The 19,736-nt window shown below is 39.8% G+C and overlaps 1 protein-coding gene across 3 annotated transcripts in view; it reads right to left on the reverse strand.

The window, feature by feature from the left end:
* The window catches only part of patj (PATJ crumbs cell polarity complex component), a 405,565-nt gene that overhangs the window by 202,092 nt on the left and 183,737 nt on the right, over positions 1-19,736 (reverse strand). For all 3 annotated transcript variants that reach the window (XM_043699258.2, XM_043699257.2, XM_043699256.2), the window contains one exon: positions 18,399-18,549. In XM_043699258.2, the coding sequence (XP_043555193.2) occupies positions 18,399-18,549 (151 nt within the window). The remainder of the gene's footprint in view (positions 1-18,398; positions 18,550-19,736) is intronic.

Here is a 19,736-nt window from a genome sequence, read left to right on the forward strand (position 1 = left end):
CTATCTTAGAGTCTGCAATCACAAGATTTTGCTGAATCCCCTTACAAAAGTATGACCACACCAAGCTAAATCTGTTAGGGTAGCAATTTTTAAATAACAACAAAAGGAAACCAACTAATTCTAAGTCATATCCTGATTGAAATAAAAGCATAAATAGGGAGAGAAATTACAAGCTGTTGCATCGAGCACCCCTTGTGATCCACATGATTTCTTAAATACATCTTTTAAAATTACTTGTTGATTTGACAATTAGCTAATCATGAAAACTGCACTCTAATTATCTCAGTGGTCAAATTTACTTGAGACTTATTTTCTCCAACTGAGAAGCTATCAATTTCCCTCAAATTAAAATCCTATAATCCAAGCCAATTCTGCCAAATTTAAATAAACATATTTTCCAGTATGACTTGTACAAATTTCAGTATTCTTACCTGGAAACCCACCTTGCACCATTTTGTTCCAGTTAATTGTCAGACAATTGCATTCCTGACAGATAAGATGTGCAGTAACTGCTAAGCAATGAAAATCTCTCCCGTCTTCTAATCAATATGGTGTCTCTCATGAGATTTTTCTCCCTCAGGACAAGCCATCAGAATGTTTCACTTATCACTAACAATTAATTATCCTAATTTAATATCAAGAGATTTATGACAAAACAAGCATATTTGATCATGTTCTAAGTTCCTTAAATAAGCAAAAGCCAGTGGGAGAGAAAACACTGCGTTGATCGTCAGCCTTTAATCCAGTCAACCACTGCTTCTGGGGCCTGCCAGCCAGGTCTGTTCTGACAGCATTAGACTAACAGCTCTATTCAGATCCCTGGAGTGATTCGTGCTCTTAAGCAGACAATGATGTCATATTATGTTGCACTGTATATGGCATCCACAGTCTGTTTTTACGGTTTTCCATACAAATATGGAAACTTGTATAATAATATTTTATCTTCTAAAATTGAGGCAGTATTTTGTGAGAGAGACTCAAAGTACAACACAGGTAAGAAAATCCTGGCATTTAGCAAAATTATTTTTACTCCAACTTCTAATTTACTCTAATCATGTCAAATGATCATTATCCTACACATATATCGCACAACATTTACATTTTAATGAAGTAATATATTTCTTCATTTTAGGAACTTGACGTGTTTTAAATCTTATATACACTCATGCTGAATTATCTGCAGTACTGAATGACGAAGCTGTTAAGCACAACTTGATTAATTACTCAAGAATAAAATGTGCAATATCATTGACAACTTCAAGCATTTATAGATTCTACAAACTGCCAGAATTTATGTCAAACATTTAACTCAAACCTTCAAGTTTAAGTGCAATATTCTTAAACAAAAGAAGTATTTGGGCTGCCAGCAGTCAGCATATGATAAATGAAATAACAGAAAATAAGATTTTCCAGAAGAAAAAGAAAAATTTAGCATTTAGCAAAAGTATACATTTTATCTTGCATAAATAGGGCTGTAGCAGCATAGTGGAGGCATAACCTCTCTGTTACGGCAAACACTTCTGCCGCACCATCGTTAAAAGGATCAGAGTTTAAATCAAACCCCAGAATGTCGTCTGGCTGATAGATCACATTTTACTCTTAATTTGACACGGCAATCTTTTACTGAAACATAAGCACACAGAGTTGTAGATTTGGTTTTAACAATGGAACAGAAGTTTATTACACAAATAAAATAAACAGTTTGGAAGTGTTCAAAACACAAGGCAAAACAAAATCCCTAATTTTACAAATACTCAAAATTCATAGAAGCTCCTTCACGAGCAGTTGGACTGAAGTGCTTTTTCTCTGTTCCAATCTCATAGACTATAAGCCTGTTTTCTTTGACTACATACAACTGAGAGCTTAGATTTCCTCAGTCTTTTGATCTACAGAGTTCTAAAGAAACATTTCTGAAAGTTTCACAAATTACACTTTCCACTTAGTTAAACTATTTGCTTAACGGCTTGAACAATCTCTTTTTTTAAGGAGAGGCTTTACTTGCTTTTGACCCCATTAGTACTTGAGGAGACACATGCTAGATTAAAATCATAGTTCTGGAAAGACTAACCAATTAAACTTTAAACCTTTCACAAAAATAAACAGCACCCAGTAGTAATACACATACACACGCACACACACACACACATAAAAATATAAATCACATACCCTCCAATGTAGCAGGATGACACCACATGACCAGAACCCATGAGAACTCCCAGGAATTCCAGAAGTAAGCATCCTTAGCTCAACTATCTGAAATTTATTTAGCCAAACATTTCCAGCAATCATACAGCCAAAATGGCCCTTTTGTTTTGTTAGGGATTCCACTATTCAGCTTCATTCAAGAGAAGATTCATTCTTAAGTTCATAAGTGGCAAGTTACATTCATACCCCATCAGTGCTGGTCAACGATGATCTTTCTTCATTATCACTGGGTCAGTGTATTAAAATTCTGTACCAACCAATATGGTGGACTGGCATCAATTTATCGAGATTGATAAGCTACAAGGAGAAGGCCCATAAACCATTAACTCAGAACAATTAGGGTTGGGCAATAACTTTTCTTTATTCATTCATTCAGAGGAGGGCATCACTGTCTAGGCCAGCATTTACTGCCCATCCCTCTCAAATTTCAAATGCAACTTTCAAAGCATTGCCATAAGTGCAACTACCATGACATAAATATTATTGAGTATGACACAATTTATTTCTTATTGCAAGGTTCATGGGAACCAAACATATTAATATCATGGATACAGGACCAAGGCAGATACAGAAAATTCTATGAATGTTCTTGTTCATTTATCTATGGATTCTACTCCAATGTTCAAGACAGAGATCTAACAGAACATAACAGAACAAAGCAGTTGGATTTGTGCACAATTCTTATGAAGTCTAACACCACCAGAGACAACGTAGTCACTCAATCAGCATGACTGCCACCACGACTTGATTCTCAACCCTTCAATATTGGTGCACTATGTATGTACTTCGCAGGATATTTTGCAATAATTCATCAATCTATGTGACTGTAACTCACAGATACATGACTCTAACCACCAAGAAAGAAAACAGCAACAATTAAAGGATAACACAAATATTTAAAACTTCTTCTCCAGGTCAAAACATATTCTGGCTCAAAAGCATATTGCTGCTCTTTCATCTTCACTGGGTGAACATCATGAAATTCCCTATCTACCACAATCACAGGAACAAGATCAAAATCAGGACTTCAGTGGTTCAAAGAAACAGCAACCAGTATCTTCGCAGACTAAGTAGGAACATCATCCAGATCCGGAGGAAAAAATAATAATAGCTCACTTGTTTATCAAAGGCAATTTTCTTTACCTGCTACCAATTATAATTAAGTGCCAATAAGGTGTCCATAAGGCTGCTTAAGTAATAAAATCAAATGAAGCCATCCTCTTTCGGCAAATTGGACACATGTTCTTGATCTTCTGCAACTTGATTGCATTACTCAGTCAAAAAAGTAGGTTGGTATCTAACTAATCTGTCCAGTCAAGGTCAAGTATTACAAACACAGTTTTTGCCTGAGATATTCTGTCAGGCACAATAATATAACTACAGCCAGGAGAATATCTAAGTTTTCTCTCCATAGTATTGATTAATCTTCCTGAAGATAATTTCCTGAACTCTGTTTGGGTGGAACTCATCTATCTTGAGCAGATCATCCTTCCACAGTACTGGTGTCAAGGCCTCCATCCTGCACCATACCTCTAGCCACACATTAATTTGCAATATTGTCCGAGTATACTCTTATTATGACATGCCACTTGGAGTAACCTACAGATTACCATGTTTGATATCTTGCTTGTTACTTTCCTCCCTCTCTCCATGAACACGTGGACTGAGGGACCCACTTTTCCTGTTTATTGGTTCAAATACAAATAATCACATTCGGTTCCCTCCATTTCCACCATTGCATATTTTGTGCCATTTCAGTGATGCCCCTTATTCCAGCAAGGCAGGTGTCATACTGATAGCCTAGAAGTATTCGCCTGTCTCAATGACTTGTACTTTTTATGTGTCATGATCCATAAATAACTAATAAATTATTTTCCATTTATAAAATATTAAATAACTGCCTATCATGTGAGAATATAAGAAAGATCGGAAAAAAATTGTGATTATATATTATCATAGTTCATTTTCTTAATATGTAGACTTTTCAACAAAGTACACTCATGATAGAAAAATGAAAGCATTGGAGAAGGATGCAGCACAGCATTTTATGCATTTACTATTAGTAATGACTTGAGAGAAATTTCATGCACGCGAAGACAAATCTGCATTAGATTCTATGGGATAATTCAAGATTATAAACTGATAAATATGGAGTAACATGTATAACATGATTAGTTCATGTGTTGTTTCTCAACTATTTACCTCAGGTACCTGATGCACATATTTGCCCAGAGCAATAAGGGACTCCATACACGTCTCTAAATTCAATTCTGACCATCTGTTCTTTTGTACCATGCACAGAGACAGATTTTCAGAAAGCAGCAAGCAAAGAAACAGGCAGTATTTTATCAGAGTGAGCTAACTGCAGAGGTAACAGGCTTGTCAAGAGAAAAATACAAGCTGTGAGCCAAGTCACAGGTGAAATCCTACAACAGATGTCTAATTTTCAGAAGCAAGGCTTCTGTTCCATGAAAACTATGCACACGTTCTGTCCTTTTAAATAATTTAAGATTTCGGTAATATAATGAATTTCTGTATTAAATTACAGTTAAATTTACCACTTCATTACTCCTGCTATCAGTTTATTATAGAATATGTTATTTTTATTTCCCTAGGTTGCAATTAGAATCCCCACTGTCACTAATATGGAAGAAAGATCCAGTAGCTTTGTCCAAAACCACCAAAGGGCACAATTTTTTTTAAATTTAAGTACATTATTAAAATCAAACTGTTCTTTCAGTATGGCAGCTGGACAGCAAATCTAAGCAAGACACAAAACCTGAAAACAATTTTCTGGCCCTCTATAACCAAGATTAATTGATAGGTGAAATTGATTCATAACTTAGTATTACACATTGCCCTGGTTAACTGGCTTAAAAAGATGATCTGGATAATTTTTCTGGTTATCTGTTAATTAACTGAAAAAAAACTTTAAAGATTACCAAGTTACATAAATGACTACATGCATGATTTACATTAGGGGGAGACGGTGACATAGTTGTCACCTCACTGGATCAGTAATCGTGAAAAACGCAGGCTAAGGCCTAGGGACATGAGTTCAAATACCACCACAGTAACTAGTGGAATTTATATTCAATTAATAGAAGAATTGGATTTGAAAGGTAGCCTCAGTAAAGGGGACCATGAATCTATCAACGATTGTAGAAATCCACCAAATTTACTAAAGTAAAAGAGCCTTTGATAAAGGGTCAGTTAGACTCGAAACGTCAGCTCTTTTCTCTCCTTGCAGATGCTGCCAGACCTGCTGAGATTTTCCAGCATTTTCTCTTTTGGTTTCAGATTCCAGTATTCACAGTAATTTACTTTTATTTAAATTTACTGAAGTACTTTAGGGAAGGAAATCACCGTTATCTGCTCTGGCCTACATGTCATTCCAGATTCACAATACTGAGATTGACTCTGACCTGTCATCTGAAAAGATTAATTATGTTCACCTTGCCAGCCACATCCAACAAAAAAGAAAATGTATTTTTGAGTGCACTTCTCTGCAGTGGCGGCATGGCACAACAGAACCCCTATCTGCTCAAGGAAGCGACAGTATTTGCTGAGATCAAACATTTGCTATATTACATTATAGGGCTGTTGGTAAGCATCGGCTGTGTTGGGTTTATAAGTGATTGACAGTGAGTTATTCTTCCAGGCCAGCCACAGGGCCCAAAGAGGTTGAAAGACTGAGTTTATTTTATGCGAGTATTGTTGGAACTTAGTTGTCATAGTCTTATGAATTTCGGATCAAAGTCCTCCACAAACCATGAAACAGAGTAAAAGACAATTCAGATAATGCAAGGATCTTTTATTTCAAAAATGTAAGAATGTAGATAACCCCAAGGAGGATATTTGTCTTTTGACCAGTTACTAAACACGTCTACACAAACAGCTGTGAAACAAGACAAGCACATATTAATCTACCTGAGTGGTTCTCTTTTTTTATTAGTTCACATGATGTGTGTAATCAAAAAGCTTCATACAGTCAACAGTGAGAGATCCCATCCAGAGTGAAACACAGCTCAAGTGAGCATATAGTTCAGGGAATGTGTGACAGTGTGGGAATTCAGTGCACAAGGTGCTTTTTGCTAGCTTTATTTGGCTCAATTTGTAATGTTGTTTGACCAGGTTCAGGGGCCCAGCCCAAGAGTGATATCACAGGTAAAGTTAAAAATCACACAACACCAGGTTATCGTCCAACAGGTTTATTTGAAAGTACATTTGCAGATTTGTATTTGCAGATACAGTATATTTTGATCAAAATGCATACATTCTGTAGGCAGTCAGTCCATGTGATATTTGATAAATTCCTAGTTTGGAAATAGAACAAGTCTGGCTCCAGGTTAGCATACAGACAGACTGTAACCTCATACCTTTAATGCAATGTCTGAGCTGAGATGTCACCTTTTTTTGTATATTCTAATAAAACCTTAAGTTATGTTAGGGCTGTGACTTGAAAGAAATTCTGGGATTTACATATCAATCGGTCAAAATCTGCATCCCCAGATGAGGTTTGTTCAATACATCACATCCGTTATATGACACTTTAATCTTTTACTAGAAATTCTGTGTCCTATAATCTTACCTCACTAGCTACCTGATGAAGGAGCAGCACACAAATAGCTTGTACATTCAAATAAACCTGTTGCACGATAACCTGCTGTTGTGTGATTTTTAACTTTACCCACCCAAGTCCAACACCAGCAGCTCCACATCATTACAGGTGAACAGTAAGCTCATTGATTGGTGATAGCTATGAATTTGAATCTGTTATAGATGACTTACAAATTGGAAGTAAATAGGGGGAATATTTGCAGGCTAAAAACTAAAAGATCAGTATGACTACTCTAAGATTCAATTAAGAGCTAAGTTATTCAAATAGAGATGCAGGGCCAGGTAATATTGCATCTACTTTATGTGGGAGTTGGTGGACCCCATTGTAGTTTAGAGTGACCACATCTGTAGCAAGTGTTGGTCACTTGAAGAACTGACTCGGAGTTGATGAGCAGGAGTCTGAGCTTTGAACATGGCGACACATCAAGGAGGGGGAGATGCAGTGTTTCAGGAGACAGTCATACCCCTCAGATTAATGACCTCAAACTCGGTCCATGGTAAGGGAAGGGAAGGAAGGAGGGGGAAGGGAAGGGATGGAGGGGGAAAGGGAAGGGATGGGGGGGAAGGGAAGGGATGGGGGGGGGAAGGGAAGGGAAGGGGGGGAAAGGGAAGGGAGGGAAGGGAAGGGGGGGAAGGGAGGGGGGGAAGGGAAGGGAAGGGGGGGAAGGGAGGGGGAGGAAGGGAAGGGAGGGGGAGGAAGGGAAGGGAAGGGAGGGGGGGAAGGGAAGGGAGGGGGGGAAGGGAGGGGGGGAAGGGAAGGGAAGGGGGGGAAGGGAAGGGAAGGGGGGGAAGGGAAGGGGGGGAAGGGAAGGGGGGGGGGGAAGGGAAGGGGGGGAAGGGAAGGGGGGGAAGGGAAGGGGGGGAAGGGAAGGGGTGGGAAGGGAAGGGGGGGGAAGGGAAGGGGGGGAAGGGGGGGGGAAGGGAAGGGGGGGCATGACTACCAGCAAGGCAGGTAGAAGGATCTAGAAGAAGGCTCAACCCTCAAGCTTATCTAACAGATTGGAGATGCTTACTAAATAAAAACTGAAAAAATGTGGATACGGGAAATCAGAAACAAAAACAGAAATTGCTGGAGAAGTTGAGCAGGTCTGGCAGCATCTGTGGAAAGAAAGCAGAGTTAACATTTCGTGTTGAGTGATCCTTCCTCAGAACTAGTTGCTGCCAGAAGTGCTTAGCTTTTAGAGCAATTTCTGTTCTTTGAGATTCTTGCTCCTGTTTGGATGAGAGTGGGACGATAGGGAGGATGAGTACCATTGTACAGGGACTCATTCAAGCATAAGAGATGAGATTGCAGAGTGCTTGGTTGTGCAAGGTAAAATAGGGCAGAGCCAGCGTAGCTTCATCAAGGAGAGGTCATGCCTGATAAATCTGATAGAATTCTTTGAGGAATTAATGAGCTAGTTAGACAAAGGCGAGCCAGTGGACGTGATCTATTTGGATTTCCAGAAGTCCTTTGACAAGTTGCTGCACAACAACTGCTAAATAAGGTGATCGGAGAACAATTCTGAGATGGATAGAGTATTGGCTGATTGGCAGAAGACAGGAAGTAGGAATGCAGGGGAACCTTGATTATTGAAGGTGATGGGCAGGCATTATTTCATTTGGATAATCGATTATTTGGTTAATCGATTAAATGCCTTTCCTCTGGGGCTCGGAGTTTTTAAAGTCTGCTCCTCATTCAGGACACTGCAGCAGCACACAGCACGAAAGGCCCCGCCCTCCCGTCCAACACCACCCTCTGCTCCCCGTTCCCAACCCCTTCCAACACCGCCCCCTGTTCCTAACCCCATCCAACACCGACGCCCCACCCCCAACCCAACACTGTCCAACACCACCCCCTGCCCCCTGCCCCCACCCCCAACACCGCCCCCTGCCCTCACCGCCACAAGAGCAGAGATGTACTGCTGAAGTCTTATAAGGGTCTGGTCAGACCACATTTAGAATATCGCTGGCAGTATTGGGCACCATATCTAAGGAAAGACATGCTGGATTTGGAGGAGGTCCAGAATAATCCGAGGATGAAAGGCTCGTCATGTGAGGTGCGGTTTAGGACTCTGAGTCTGTACTGACAGAGTTTAGAAGGATGAGGGTAGTCCTGATTGAAACTTACAGAATACTGAGAGGCCTGGACAGAGTGGATGTGGAAAAGGTGCTTCCACTAGGAGAGACTAGGACCTCAGGGCACAATCTCCGAGTAAAGGGGCAACCTTTTAGAACTGAGATGCGGGGGAATATCTTCAGCCAGGAGGTGGTTAATTTGTGAAACTCTTGGCCGCAGAGGGCTGTGGAGACTAAGTCATTGAGCAAAGATAGATAAGTTCTTGGTAAGGGGATCAAGGGTATGGGAGAAGACAGGAGAATGGGGTTGAGAAAATATCAGCCACGATTCAATGAGGGAGCAGACTAAATGGGCTGAATGGCCTAATTCTGCACCTATGTCTTATGGTCGAATAATACAACTTGTTGTTAGGTATCTTTGCTGTGAAGATGGGGCTTCATCTTTGATGATTATCCAGTTCTCACTCCTACAGAAACAGTTATGGAGACACACATCTGTGACGGGTAGGTGGGTGAAGATGATGTCAAATACAATTTTTCCCTTTTCTTAGTTTTGCTCACCACCAGCCGCAGACCCAGTAGAGCATCTACATTCTTTTAGAACTAGACAGCTCCATCAGTTGTGATGCTGCCAAGTCACTCTTGGTGATGGACTCTTAAATTCCCCACCCACAGTATATTCTGCACCTTTGCCACTCTCAAGACATCTTAAAAATAGTGTTCAACATAGGAGCACTGATTAATCACTTAATTGTCAACAGCTTTCTTTGCCACTGTTTGACATGGTGCCTGAAACTTCATTTATTGTTATAGAGTCATAGAGTATGGAATAAGATCCTTCAGGGAGAAATTGAGGGCTGCAGATGCTGGAGATCAGAGCTGAAAATGTGTTGCTGGAAAAGCGCAGCAGGTCAGGCAGTATCCAAGGAGCAGGAGAATCGACGTTTCAGGCATGAGTCCTGAAGGACTCATGCCCGAAACATCGATTCTCCTGCTCCTTGGATGCTGCCTGACCTGCTGCGCTTTTCCAGCAACACATTTTCAGCAATAAGATCCTTCAGTCCAACTCGTCCATGCCAACTAGGTTTCCGAAATTGAAAAACTTCACTTGCCAGCATTTGGCCCATTTCCTCTAAACCTGTCCAGTTCATGTACCTATCCAAACGCTGTAATTGTAACTGCCTCTACAACTGTCACTCGCAGTTTGTTCCATATATGCTCTACCGTCTGTGTGAAAAAGTTGCCTCTCAGGACCCTTTAAACCCTGCCCCACTTAACTTAAACCTATGCCCTCTAGTTTTAGACTTCTCTACTCTGGGGAAAAGACCTTTGCTATTCACTTTATCTATGTCACTCATAATTTTATAATACTGCTATAAGGTCACTACTAAGCCTCCTATGCTCTATGGACAAAAGTCCCAGCCTGCTGGATGAGTTGGACGGAAGGGTCTGTTTCCACGCTGTACATCTCTGTGCAGTCTCATCTTGTAACCCAAACAACATCGATAACATCCTTGTGAATCTTTTCTGCATCCTTTCCAGTTTAATAAACTACTTCTTATAGCAGGGTGACCAGAATTGTATTCAGTATTCTAAAAGTGGCCTCAATGTCTTGTACAATTGCAACATGACACTCCATACTCCATGTTCTGACCAAAGAAGGCAAGCATGCCAAATACATTCTTCACCACCCTGTCTATCTGTGACATCACTTTCAAGGAACTATGCACCTGAACCTCTACGTCTCTCTTTCGAAAGCCCTCCTCAGGGTTCTACCATTAACTGTGCAATTCCTGCCTGCTTTGTCTTACCAAAATCCAACATCTCACATTTAGCTAAATTAAATTCCATCTGCTACTCCTCATCCTATTGGCCCAGCAGGTCAAGATCTCACTGTACTCTTAGTTAACCTTCATCACAGTTTACTTACCACCTATTTTGATATTATCAGCAAACTTACCAGCCATGCCTCCTATATTCTCATCCAAATCATTTATGTAAGTGACAAAATGCAGTGGACCTTCTGCCAATCCTTGCAGCATTCTGCTGGCTACATGCCTCCAGTCTAAACAACAACCCTCTACCACCACTCTGTCTCCTAGCTTCAAGCCAATTTTGTATCTAATTGGCTAGCTCTCCCTGGATCCCATGTGATCTAACCTTACTAAGCAGTCTAGCAGGTGGAACCTTGTCAGAGGACTTGCTAAATATCTACCATTCTGCCTTCATGTATCTTCTTAGTCATATCTTCAAAAAACTCAATCAAGTTCACAAGACACAATTTCTTACACACAAAGCCACGCTGACTATCCCTAACCAGTCCATGTTTTTCCAAATGCATATAAATCCTGTCTCTCAGAATCCCCAACAATCAACAGCTTACCCACCATTGATGTCAGGCTCATCAATCCATAGTTTCCTGGCTTTTTCTTGCAGCCTTTCTTAAATAATGGTGCAATATTAGCCACTCTCCAGTCCTCTGACACCTCATCTGTTGCTGTACATGAAATAAATATCTCTGCTTGGGGACCTGAAATTTCTTCTCTAGCTTGCCACAATGTCCTGGGATACACTTGACCATGTCCTGGGATTATTCTCTACCGTTATGCATTTTACGACTTCCAGAACCTCCTCTTCTATAATGTGAAAACTTTTCAAGCCATCACTATTTGATTTCCCCAAGTTCCCTAGATTCAATGCCCTTCTCCACAGTAAATACTGATGTGAAACATTTGTTTAGCATCTCATCCACCTCTTAGGGTGCCCTACATATATGGCCTTGTTGATTTTTTAGGGACTTTATATTCTCCTTTGTTACTGTTTTGCCCTTAATGTACAAGTAGAATCTCTTTGGATTCCCCTTAAGCTTATTTGCGAAAGCTATCTCATGTCTCTTTTTTGCCGTCTTGATTTCTCTCAAGTATACACCTACTGCGTTTATACTCCTTAAGGGATTCATTCGATCCCAGCTGTCTACACGTGAAATATGTCTCCTTTTTTTTTTACCACAGCCTCAATATTTCTAGGTATATTGTGTTCCCTCCTCCTATCAGCCTTGCCTTTCACCCTAACAAAAGCATACGGTCTCTGAAATCTTGTTATCTTGCTTTTGAAAGCCTCCCACTTACCAATCATCTCTTCACCTGCAAACAGCCTACCCCAATCAACTTTTGAAAGTTGTTGTGTAATGCCAACAAAATTAGCCTTGCTCCAAATTAGAACTTTCACTTCTGGACAAGGCCTAACTTTTTCCATAACTATTTTAAAACTATTAGAACTAATAGTCCCTGATGCCAAAGTGCTCCCCTCCTATCACCTCAGTCACTTGCTCTGCCCGATTTCCCAAGAACATTTTGCTCTCCCTCTAGTAGGTACATCAACATATTGATAAAGAAAATTTTCTTGAACACACTGAAGAAACTCCTCCCCATCTAAACCCTTAACACAATGGCAGTTCCCGTCTATACTTGTAAGTTAAAAGCCCTACCATTAGAACACTATTATTCCTACAGATATCAGCGATCTCCTTACATATTTGGTCTTGAATTTCCCACTGACTACTGGGGGGCATATAGTACAATCCCATCAAGGTGGTCATCTCCTTATTATTTCTCAGTTCCATACACTGGATGATCCCCAAGGAATATCCACTTTAAATACCGCTATGATGTTTTCCCTAATCAAAAAACATCAATTGTGAAAACACCCTCATAATCAATTTGTTTTTGCAGCTAGTCTCAACTGGAAGCCTCTTTTAGATCTGCCTTCCCATTTAGTCTGCAACTTGAAGAAACACAAGTCTTAAAACTAAATTAAAGCAAATGCCCGATCCTACAAGGATATGCAATGAGTGGTGAGGGATACAGTCAAGTAATCAGAGAAGGCTCTGTCTCTGGTACAGAAAACAGAAATAGAAAAGTTACAAGACATACAGAAGTTAAGTGGATTTGTCAAATGAGTACAAGCATTTATATGGAGGAAAAATCCAGTGAGAAAGTGCTAAGTTAGTTGAGCAGTTAATGAAATTACTGAGGATTTGGAATCTCTTATTGCAGAAACTGAGGGAAAAATAGTGAAACCATCTCTCCTTTTGAGGGTGAGGATGAGAGCTCCTGTCAGGGGTCCTGAAGGGTGGAAGGTAGACAAAAGATCTGATCATACAACTGCCATAAACATTTCCCAGTTTCCTCAGAACGATAATGAATTTTCTCTAAAACCAAATTTTGTCCTATTTTCAGTCACTTAAACAAGATCTAGATTGTAATTTTGGCACCTTTGAGTCCAGTTTAGTTGAAAATTTACAAAATAGCATATCTGAAATGATACCATTGCAAATGGAAGCTCTTAAATGAACAGAAATGAATTATGTTAGATTGATAATGAAAGGGTTATGGGCTATTGCTTTTTAATGGCTGCCAAAAACAAAGTGTGTACCATTTGTTGACATATTGCCCATTATTACTTCAAATAGCTTCAATATGAAAGGCTTGCTCTAACTGATTACCCTAAGAAGCACTGCAAATCATACTGATTCATATACAGCCAATCCATTTATAATACAGGTTTAATTCCTTCTAATTAGCAGACTTCCATTAGTAATTAGACAAAAATACATTGTGCTGAATAGATGCCACTCAACAACAACAGCTCCTCCCATCACAATTTGTGCACAGGCATGTATACAGGATTTCTTCTTTCAACCTACCTGTTGATTTATACTTATGTGCAGAGTTTACAGAAAAAAAAGGGTAACTGTTACATTTGCTTGCATGAATGAAGCATAGTTTAATGTTCACATTTATATTAATCCATAAATCCAATATTTGTGTCTAATAACAAGACATCTAAATTCCATTATGAAAACCTGAGAAAGCATTATGAGTCTTTAAATGTACGTTAAGTTTAATACTCTCCCTGATAAGCACTTGCCTGTGTAGCAAAAACAAAACATAAGCTGGAGCGTCAGAGGCTGAGGGGTTACTTTATAGAGGTTTATAAAATCATGAGAGCCATAAGGGGTAGGTAAGTCTAAAACAAAAGGGCATAGGCTTAAGGTGAGAGGGGAAAGATTTAAAAGGAACTTAAGGGGCAACATATTTAGCTAGAGGATGGTGCATGTGTGGAATAAGCTGTTGAGGGAGTGGTGGAGGCTGGTGCATTTACAACATTTAAAAGGCATCTGTTTGGGTACATGAATAGGAAGGATTTAGAGGATTGTGGGCCAAATAGGACTAAACGTATTTACGATATCTGGTTGGCATGGACAAGTTGGATCGAAGGGTCTATTCCCGTGCTACACATCTCTACAACTTATTTCTTCCAATTTCAAAACTGATCTTTCTTTTTCAATGTTGAAAAGCATCTACTTCTGATTCTGAGCAGAGATCGAAGTTTTGTTTTCCGAAAGATATAAATTTGTTTTAAGATTTATCGCAAACAAAAACAGAACTTGCCTCCTTACTTGAAGGAAAATTACGTGCTTACTTGTGAACAAGCAACAGCAGTAGGCCATTCCACCCCTCCAGCTTGCTACACCACTCAAGAAGAATGAGTTCATTGTGACCTCAGATTTGCATTCTTACCTACACTTCATGATCTTTAACTGTCCTGCCTCACAAGAATCTATCCTATCTGCCTTGAAAACATTCAAGGACTCTGTTTCCACACCTTCTCAGGGAAAGTTCCAAAGATTCCTGATCCACTGAAAGAAAAACATTCAAGTACCTTGATTTTGAATATGCGATCTTTGATTTATAAACAGATTTCCCTGGTTCTTGATTATTCCACAAGAGGAAACATCCTCTCCTCATCTGCCCCGTGAAGTCCTCTCAGGATTTTAAATGTTCCAATGAAATTGCTGGTTCCACTTCTAAACTCCAGCCAATTCAAGCCTAGACCATTCAATGTTTCCTTATAAGAAAACCCACTCATTCCAGGTCATCAGATCTTTAATGATATAAGATGACCAATACTGAACACAGTACGCCAAATATGTTTTCACGAGAACCTGACGTAATTGATGGATAACCCTGCTGATATTGCATTAGATTTTCGTGATAAATGATAACATTCTATTTGCTCTCTTACTTGCTTGCTGTAGCAGCACATTAATCGTTTGTCATTCCTGCCAAATACCTAAAATCTAGACCCATTTCCCTTGCAAAGACCATGTCTTTTATTTTTGTGCTTTTTAAAATTGCACACTGAAATATAATAAAATTGTTTTGAAACCCAAGGATTTGCAAGGATGGCTGGAGGACTTTGATACTTTTGTGAATCTTATTTGCTTGACTGAGATTTCCAACAATGTTCAAATGAACTGGAGCTGAGGGACTGTTCATAATTGAAGCTGATTAGCTGGGGCGGCATGGTGGCTCAGTGGTTAGCACTGCTGCCTCACAGCACCAGGGTCCCAGGTTAGATTCCAGCCTTGGGTGACTGTCTTTGTGGAGTTTGCACATTCTCTCCATGTCTGCGTGGGTTTCCTCCCACCGTCCAAAGGTGTGCAGGCCAGGTGAATTGGCCATGCTAAATTGCCCGTAGTGTTAGGTGCATTAGTCAGAGGGAAATGGGTCTGGGTGGGTTACTCTTCGGAGGGTCAGTGTGGACTGGTTGGGCTGAAGGGCCTGTTTCCACACAGTAGGGAATCTAATCTAATCTAGTCTGGAACTGTGGCTAATTTTTTGTTTAATTCACTCACGAGACTTGTGCGTCACTGGCTGGGCCAGCAGCTATCGAGTGACACTGGTAGAACCCAAACAGGATGGCAGTGAGCAGGATATTGCTGAGCAAATGCTACTTAATAGTACTGTTAATGATACCTTCCATCATTTTACTGATGATCAATGATACAGCTCCTCTGCCTCCCAACAACCCAATTGTTGTCAGGTAGCTGAACAGTTTGGGCTGTGAATAAAACAGAGAAGCTAGTCAGACCAGAAGAGAAACCAGCAGCTCTGCAATCGCCAAACTTTACTTTCTTTCAGTTTTCGGCAGTAAGCAACTTCAAAGTTCTCTGTAAAGAACAAGCATATCTTTGCTTCAGCAGATGCTACAAGGTGCGACTTTCAGTTGGCTAAGTCAAAGGCCTTTCATAAGTGAACCAGCTACCTTGTGCCTCTTGCAAACCAGTTGAAGCAGTTGGCAAAAGGAAGGCCAAAGAGAAAGTTATGGATCAGCAAGGACGAACCCAAAAAATCTTGTGAACAAAGACCATGGAACTTTCATCCCACTTCTCTGGTATTTCCTCATCACTGTTTTTAGAATAATGTCAATTAAACAATTGTTTTTAGGGCAGAGGAAAAGCTGCTATGGAACATCATGCATATTATTATTTAAAATTTGTACCAACCTTAATATAATTAATATTAACACATAATTTAATAGCCTTGGTGCAGGGCTGTACTTAATCTTTCATTTTCTTTTTAAATGTGAATTTATACAGCATTTCTATTAACCTCAATTATTTATTTCAGTGTATATGCCATTTCAGTTGGAAATGCAGAGTGCTGTACATGCATTCTACTGAATTTCATCGTACATGTTGGTTTTCCAGCAAGAAACTGTCTGAAAGAATCTAACCCTGGATGATTCCAATGGGAACCAATGGTTCGCTTAAAGTCCTTTTATTGATACTGGCTCAGAAATTCTCATGAAAGGAACCACAATGTTAAACAAAGACTATTTGTTTGTATGTTTGCATAAATTATATTGCTTTTAACATTTGATAGCATGTGTACATCTGAGGCAAGAACAGGATAATTTATCAACATCAGTTGGGCAGTTTCACAACATCAATTCATGAGATTGTAAATCACAAATGGCTACTTGAAAACACTGGAAGGTCAATGTTTCCTCTAATTCTGTGCCTCTCATGTAACCTGCATTACCTCTGCCGCTATAATTTCATGCAATTTTAACATGATACTTCTGAATCTGTTCAAACTTCCAATAAAACTATCAAGTTAATGAAGTTTAAACAATTACAATGAAAAAGATAGAGATTGCACTGAAAACAAATATATTACAAATTCAGCTTTTCTGAAAACTTGGATATTTGAAGTTTTAATCACCAAAACTATATGCTTTTAGAGCATAGTAAATAAAGCATAATCCAATAGGAAAGCCCATCCAGTATGGCCTATACTTGTTTTAGCTTTCAAAGTGCGGAAAAGATTGAATTTCTATTGCACTTTAACATCAAGGGGATGTTAGAGAAAGAAATGTTAGCAGCACTTCACAGAGTTACCCCGTTCCCATAAGTGTGCAGGGAGCATCATGAGCCCTCATCTCTGCAATATTCTCCATGGATATCCTTATCAGGTAACAGCTTGTGACACTACCTGATTATCTTTGCGGAATCAAGTCAAGCCTGCATTACACAAGCAAATTGCTTCTCACTTGGTTCCTGATATAGAAAGCTCTGGATTTTCCCAACAGTGAACTACTCCATTTGGAAGAGGCAGATCAGAGCAGAGATTTGCTGAATGACTGAAATCAGCCCACACAAATTCCTACCTTCCCCTAACATTCCTTTTCACTTATCTTCATATTTAAGTGAAAATGGAGTAAGGCACTCTGCCCAATTTCTCACAATTATTATCCCTCTATCATTGTTGTCACATAAAAACTGAATACAAAGTTTGTGAGATGGTAGAAACTGGTGGGATGACAGACAGGATGATAGAGAAGGAATTTATAGTTACTTCTTTGTTTTCCATGCTACAAGGAAGATCATTGTCCCTTTCCAAATACCTTACAAATTTGATGGCTGGTATCTCAGGAACTCCAAACTCCTGAAAATAAGCTCTGCCTCTTTATAATGCTGCTACATTATATGTATCCTGTTACAACACCACTGGAGTTTTGACATGATAGCAGTAACACCTTTTGCAAAACAGATGTTTCCAAGAAAATACCAAGCAACTTCACATAATCCTATAACAAGCAAGACTGAGCTAATTAGCAGAGCAAAACCAATCCTTAACTAATCCAGTCCTTCATCTTGACCAATGCTAAGAATACAGAAAACTTTGAAATAGGGAACGATCATAGACATTTCTCAAAAGCAAAAGAATGAATACAGGATAAAAATAGAAAAAACTCAATTTTTAAAATCAAAAATGAAGCTTTCCCAAAATAAGCAACTTGTTACTACATGTTACCAAACTTTGTTCTGAATTGAAAGTGCTGCAAAACCTGAAAGCCCATCCAAAGTTTGAGGATATTTCATTCTGTAACTATTTTCACCTTCACCAATATTATCATATGCTTCTGAAATATTTCCAGTTGGACACACTGATCATACTATGAAGGAGTTCAGTGACTCTCATACATGCAATAATTAAATGTACCTTGAAAACAGCAATCTTGCCTCTTCCCAAGAATTTTCCCAGAATCCTAGTAGTTGACAAAATTACTGAATGGGGAGCAGCAATATCTTATACAGGTCACATTAGAAAATTTCACTGATCAGAAAACTGACACTGGTTTAACTTCTTCCTTATGGAACTTACGGTCACTTTCAACTCCTCTGTTTGGAACACTGTCAGTGTCTGAGATCTGTTCCACTTCGTCTGGTTTTGACAGCTGAATGCTTATGGGCTCTTTGTAAGGTGGAGGCAGTCGCATTGGTGGTGGTATTCTACTTCTGTCAGGACCCAAACTCTGAAAGAAGAAGAGAGATTGCCAGCTATTAAGAGAAAATGCACTTCCTTTAAAACAGTATTACCATTGCATGAACCATGGCTGTCAGCATATTTATAACAGAAATGACTAAATAATCCTTTCCAAGCACAAACAAGGGCACCAACAAAGCAAAACATAATGTCAAGAAGCAGCTGGAGGCTCTAGACACTGCAAAGGCAATGGGCTGTAATAACATTTTGGCAATTGTACTTAAGGCATGTGCACCAGTACAAAGTTGTAACACCGGGATCTACCTGGCAATGTGAATCTCAGGGACAGCTTCAGGGGCAGTTGTATTGCGGAAATCGGCCCAGTGCAGACCCATGGTGGCAATGATGCCAGTGGAGGCAAGATGGTGCCAAAGAATGACTTCACGGTTCCAGCTGGGTGGGCCTGGGTTCCTGATGGCGGAGGGGGTGGCGTTCTGGCTGCGACTGTGTGTGGGGACTCGGGTACCTGAGTGTTCGCAGACTGAAGGGATTGATTTTGTGGCTTTGTTTTTCTGGTAGCGAGGACTCATGGTGTAGATCTGACCATTTCCTTTTCTTTTGGCTGTTATCCCTGCTTCTGTTTTTAATTCTGTCTTTGTATACTAAAATAGCACCAGAGAATAAGAACTTTGCACACTTTTCGCTTACTCCTGTATTCCTGTACTTGAATACACGTGACAATAAAATCTAAACAAAAATCAGGGTAAATCTAACCTATTCGATTACCTCATCAGTTTACTTTCAAGCATGAATAAAGTGATGGAAGGTGTCATCAGCAACGTTACCAAGCAGCTTTTTTTTGGCTTAGCAATAGCCTGTTCCCTGAGGCTCAGTTTGGGATATGCTAGGGTCACTCAGCTCCTGACCTCCTGACAGCCTTGGTTCAAACATGGATGTTTGAGCCAAATTGTGAGTGACTGCCCTTGACCTAGAGGTTGATGGAGTGCAACACCGAGGAGCTCTAGCAAACCACAAGTCAATGGGAATTGGGGGAAAATGCTCCACTGGTTAGAGTCATACCTGGCACACAGGAAGATAGTGGTAGTTTTTGGAGGCCTACCATCTCAGTTACAGGACACTTTTGCAAGAGTTCTTCAGGAAAGTTCCTTGGCACAAACATTTCAAGCTGTTTCATCAATACCCTCCCTCCATCATAAGGTCAGAAGTGGAGATATT

The sequence above is a fragment of the Chiloscyllium plagiosum genome, unplaced genomic scaffold (assembly GCF_037043375.1).
Source record: "Chiloscyllium plagiosum isolate Xiang-an unplaced genomic scaffold, Cpla_swu_hap1 HiC_scaffold_9, whole genome shotgun sequence".
Classification (NCBI taxonomy): Eukaryota; Metazoa; Chordata; class Chondrichthyes; order Orectolobiformes; family Hemiscylliidae; genus Chiloscyllium; species Chiloscyllium plagiosum.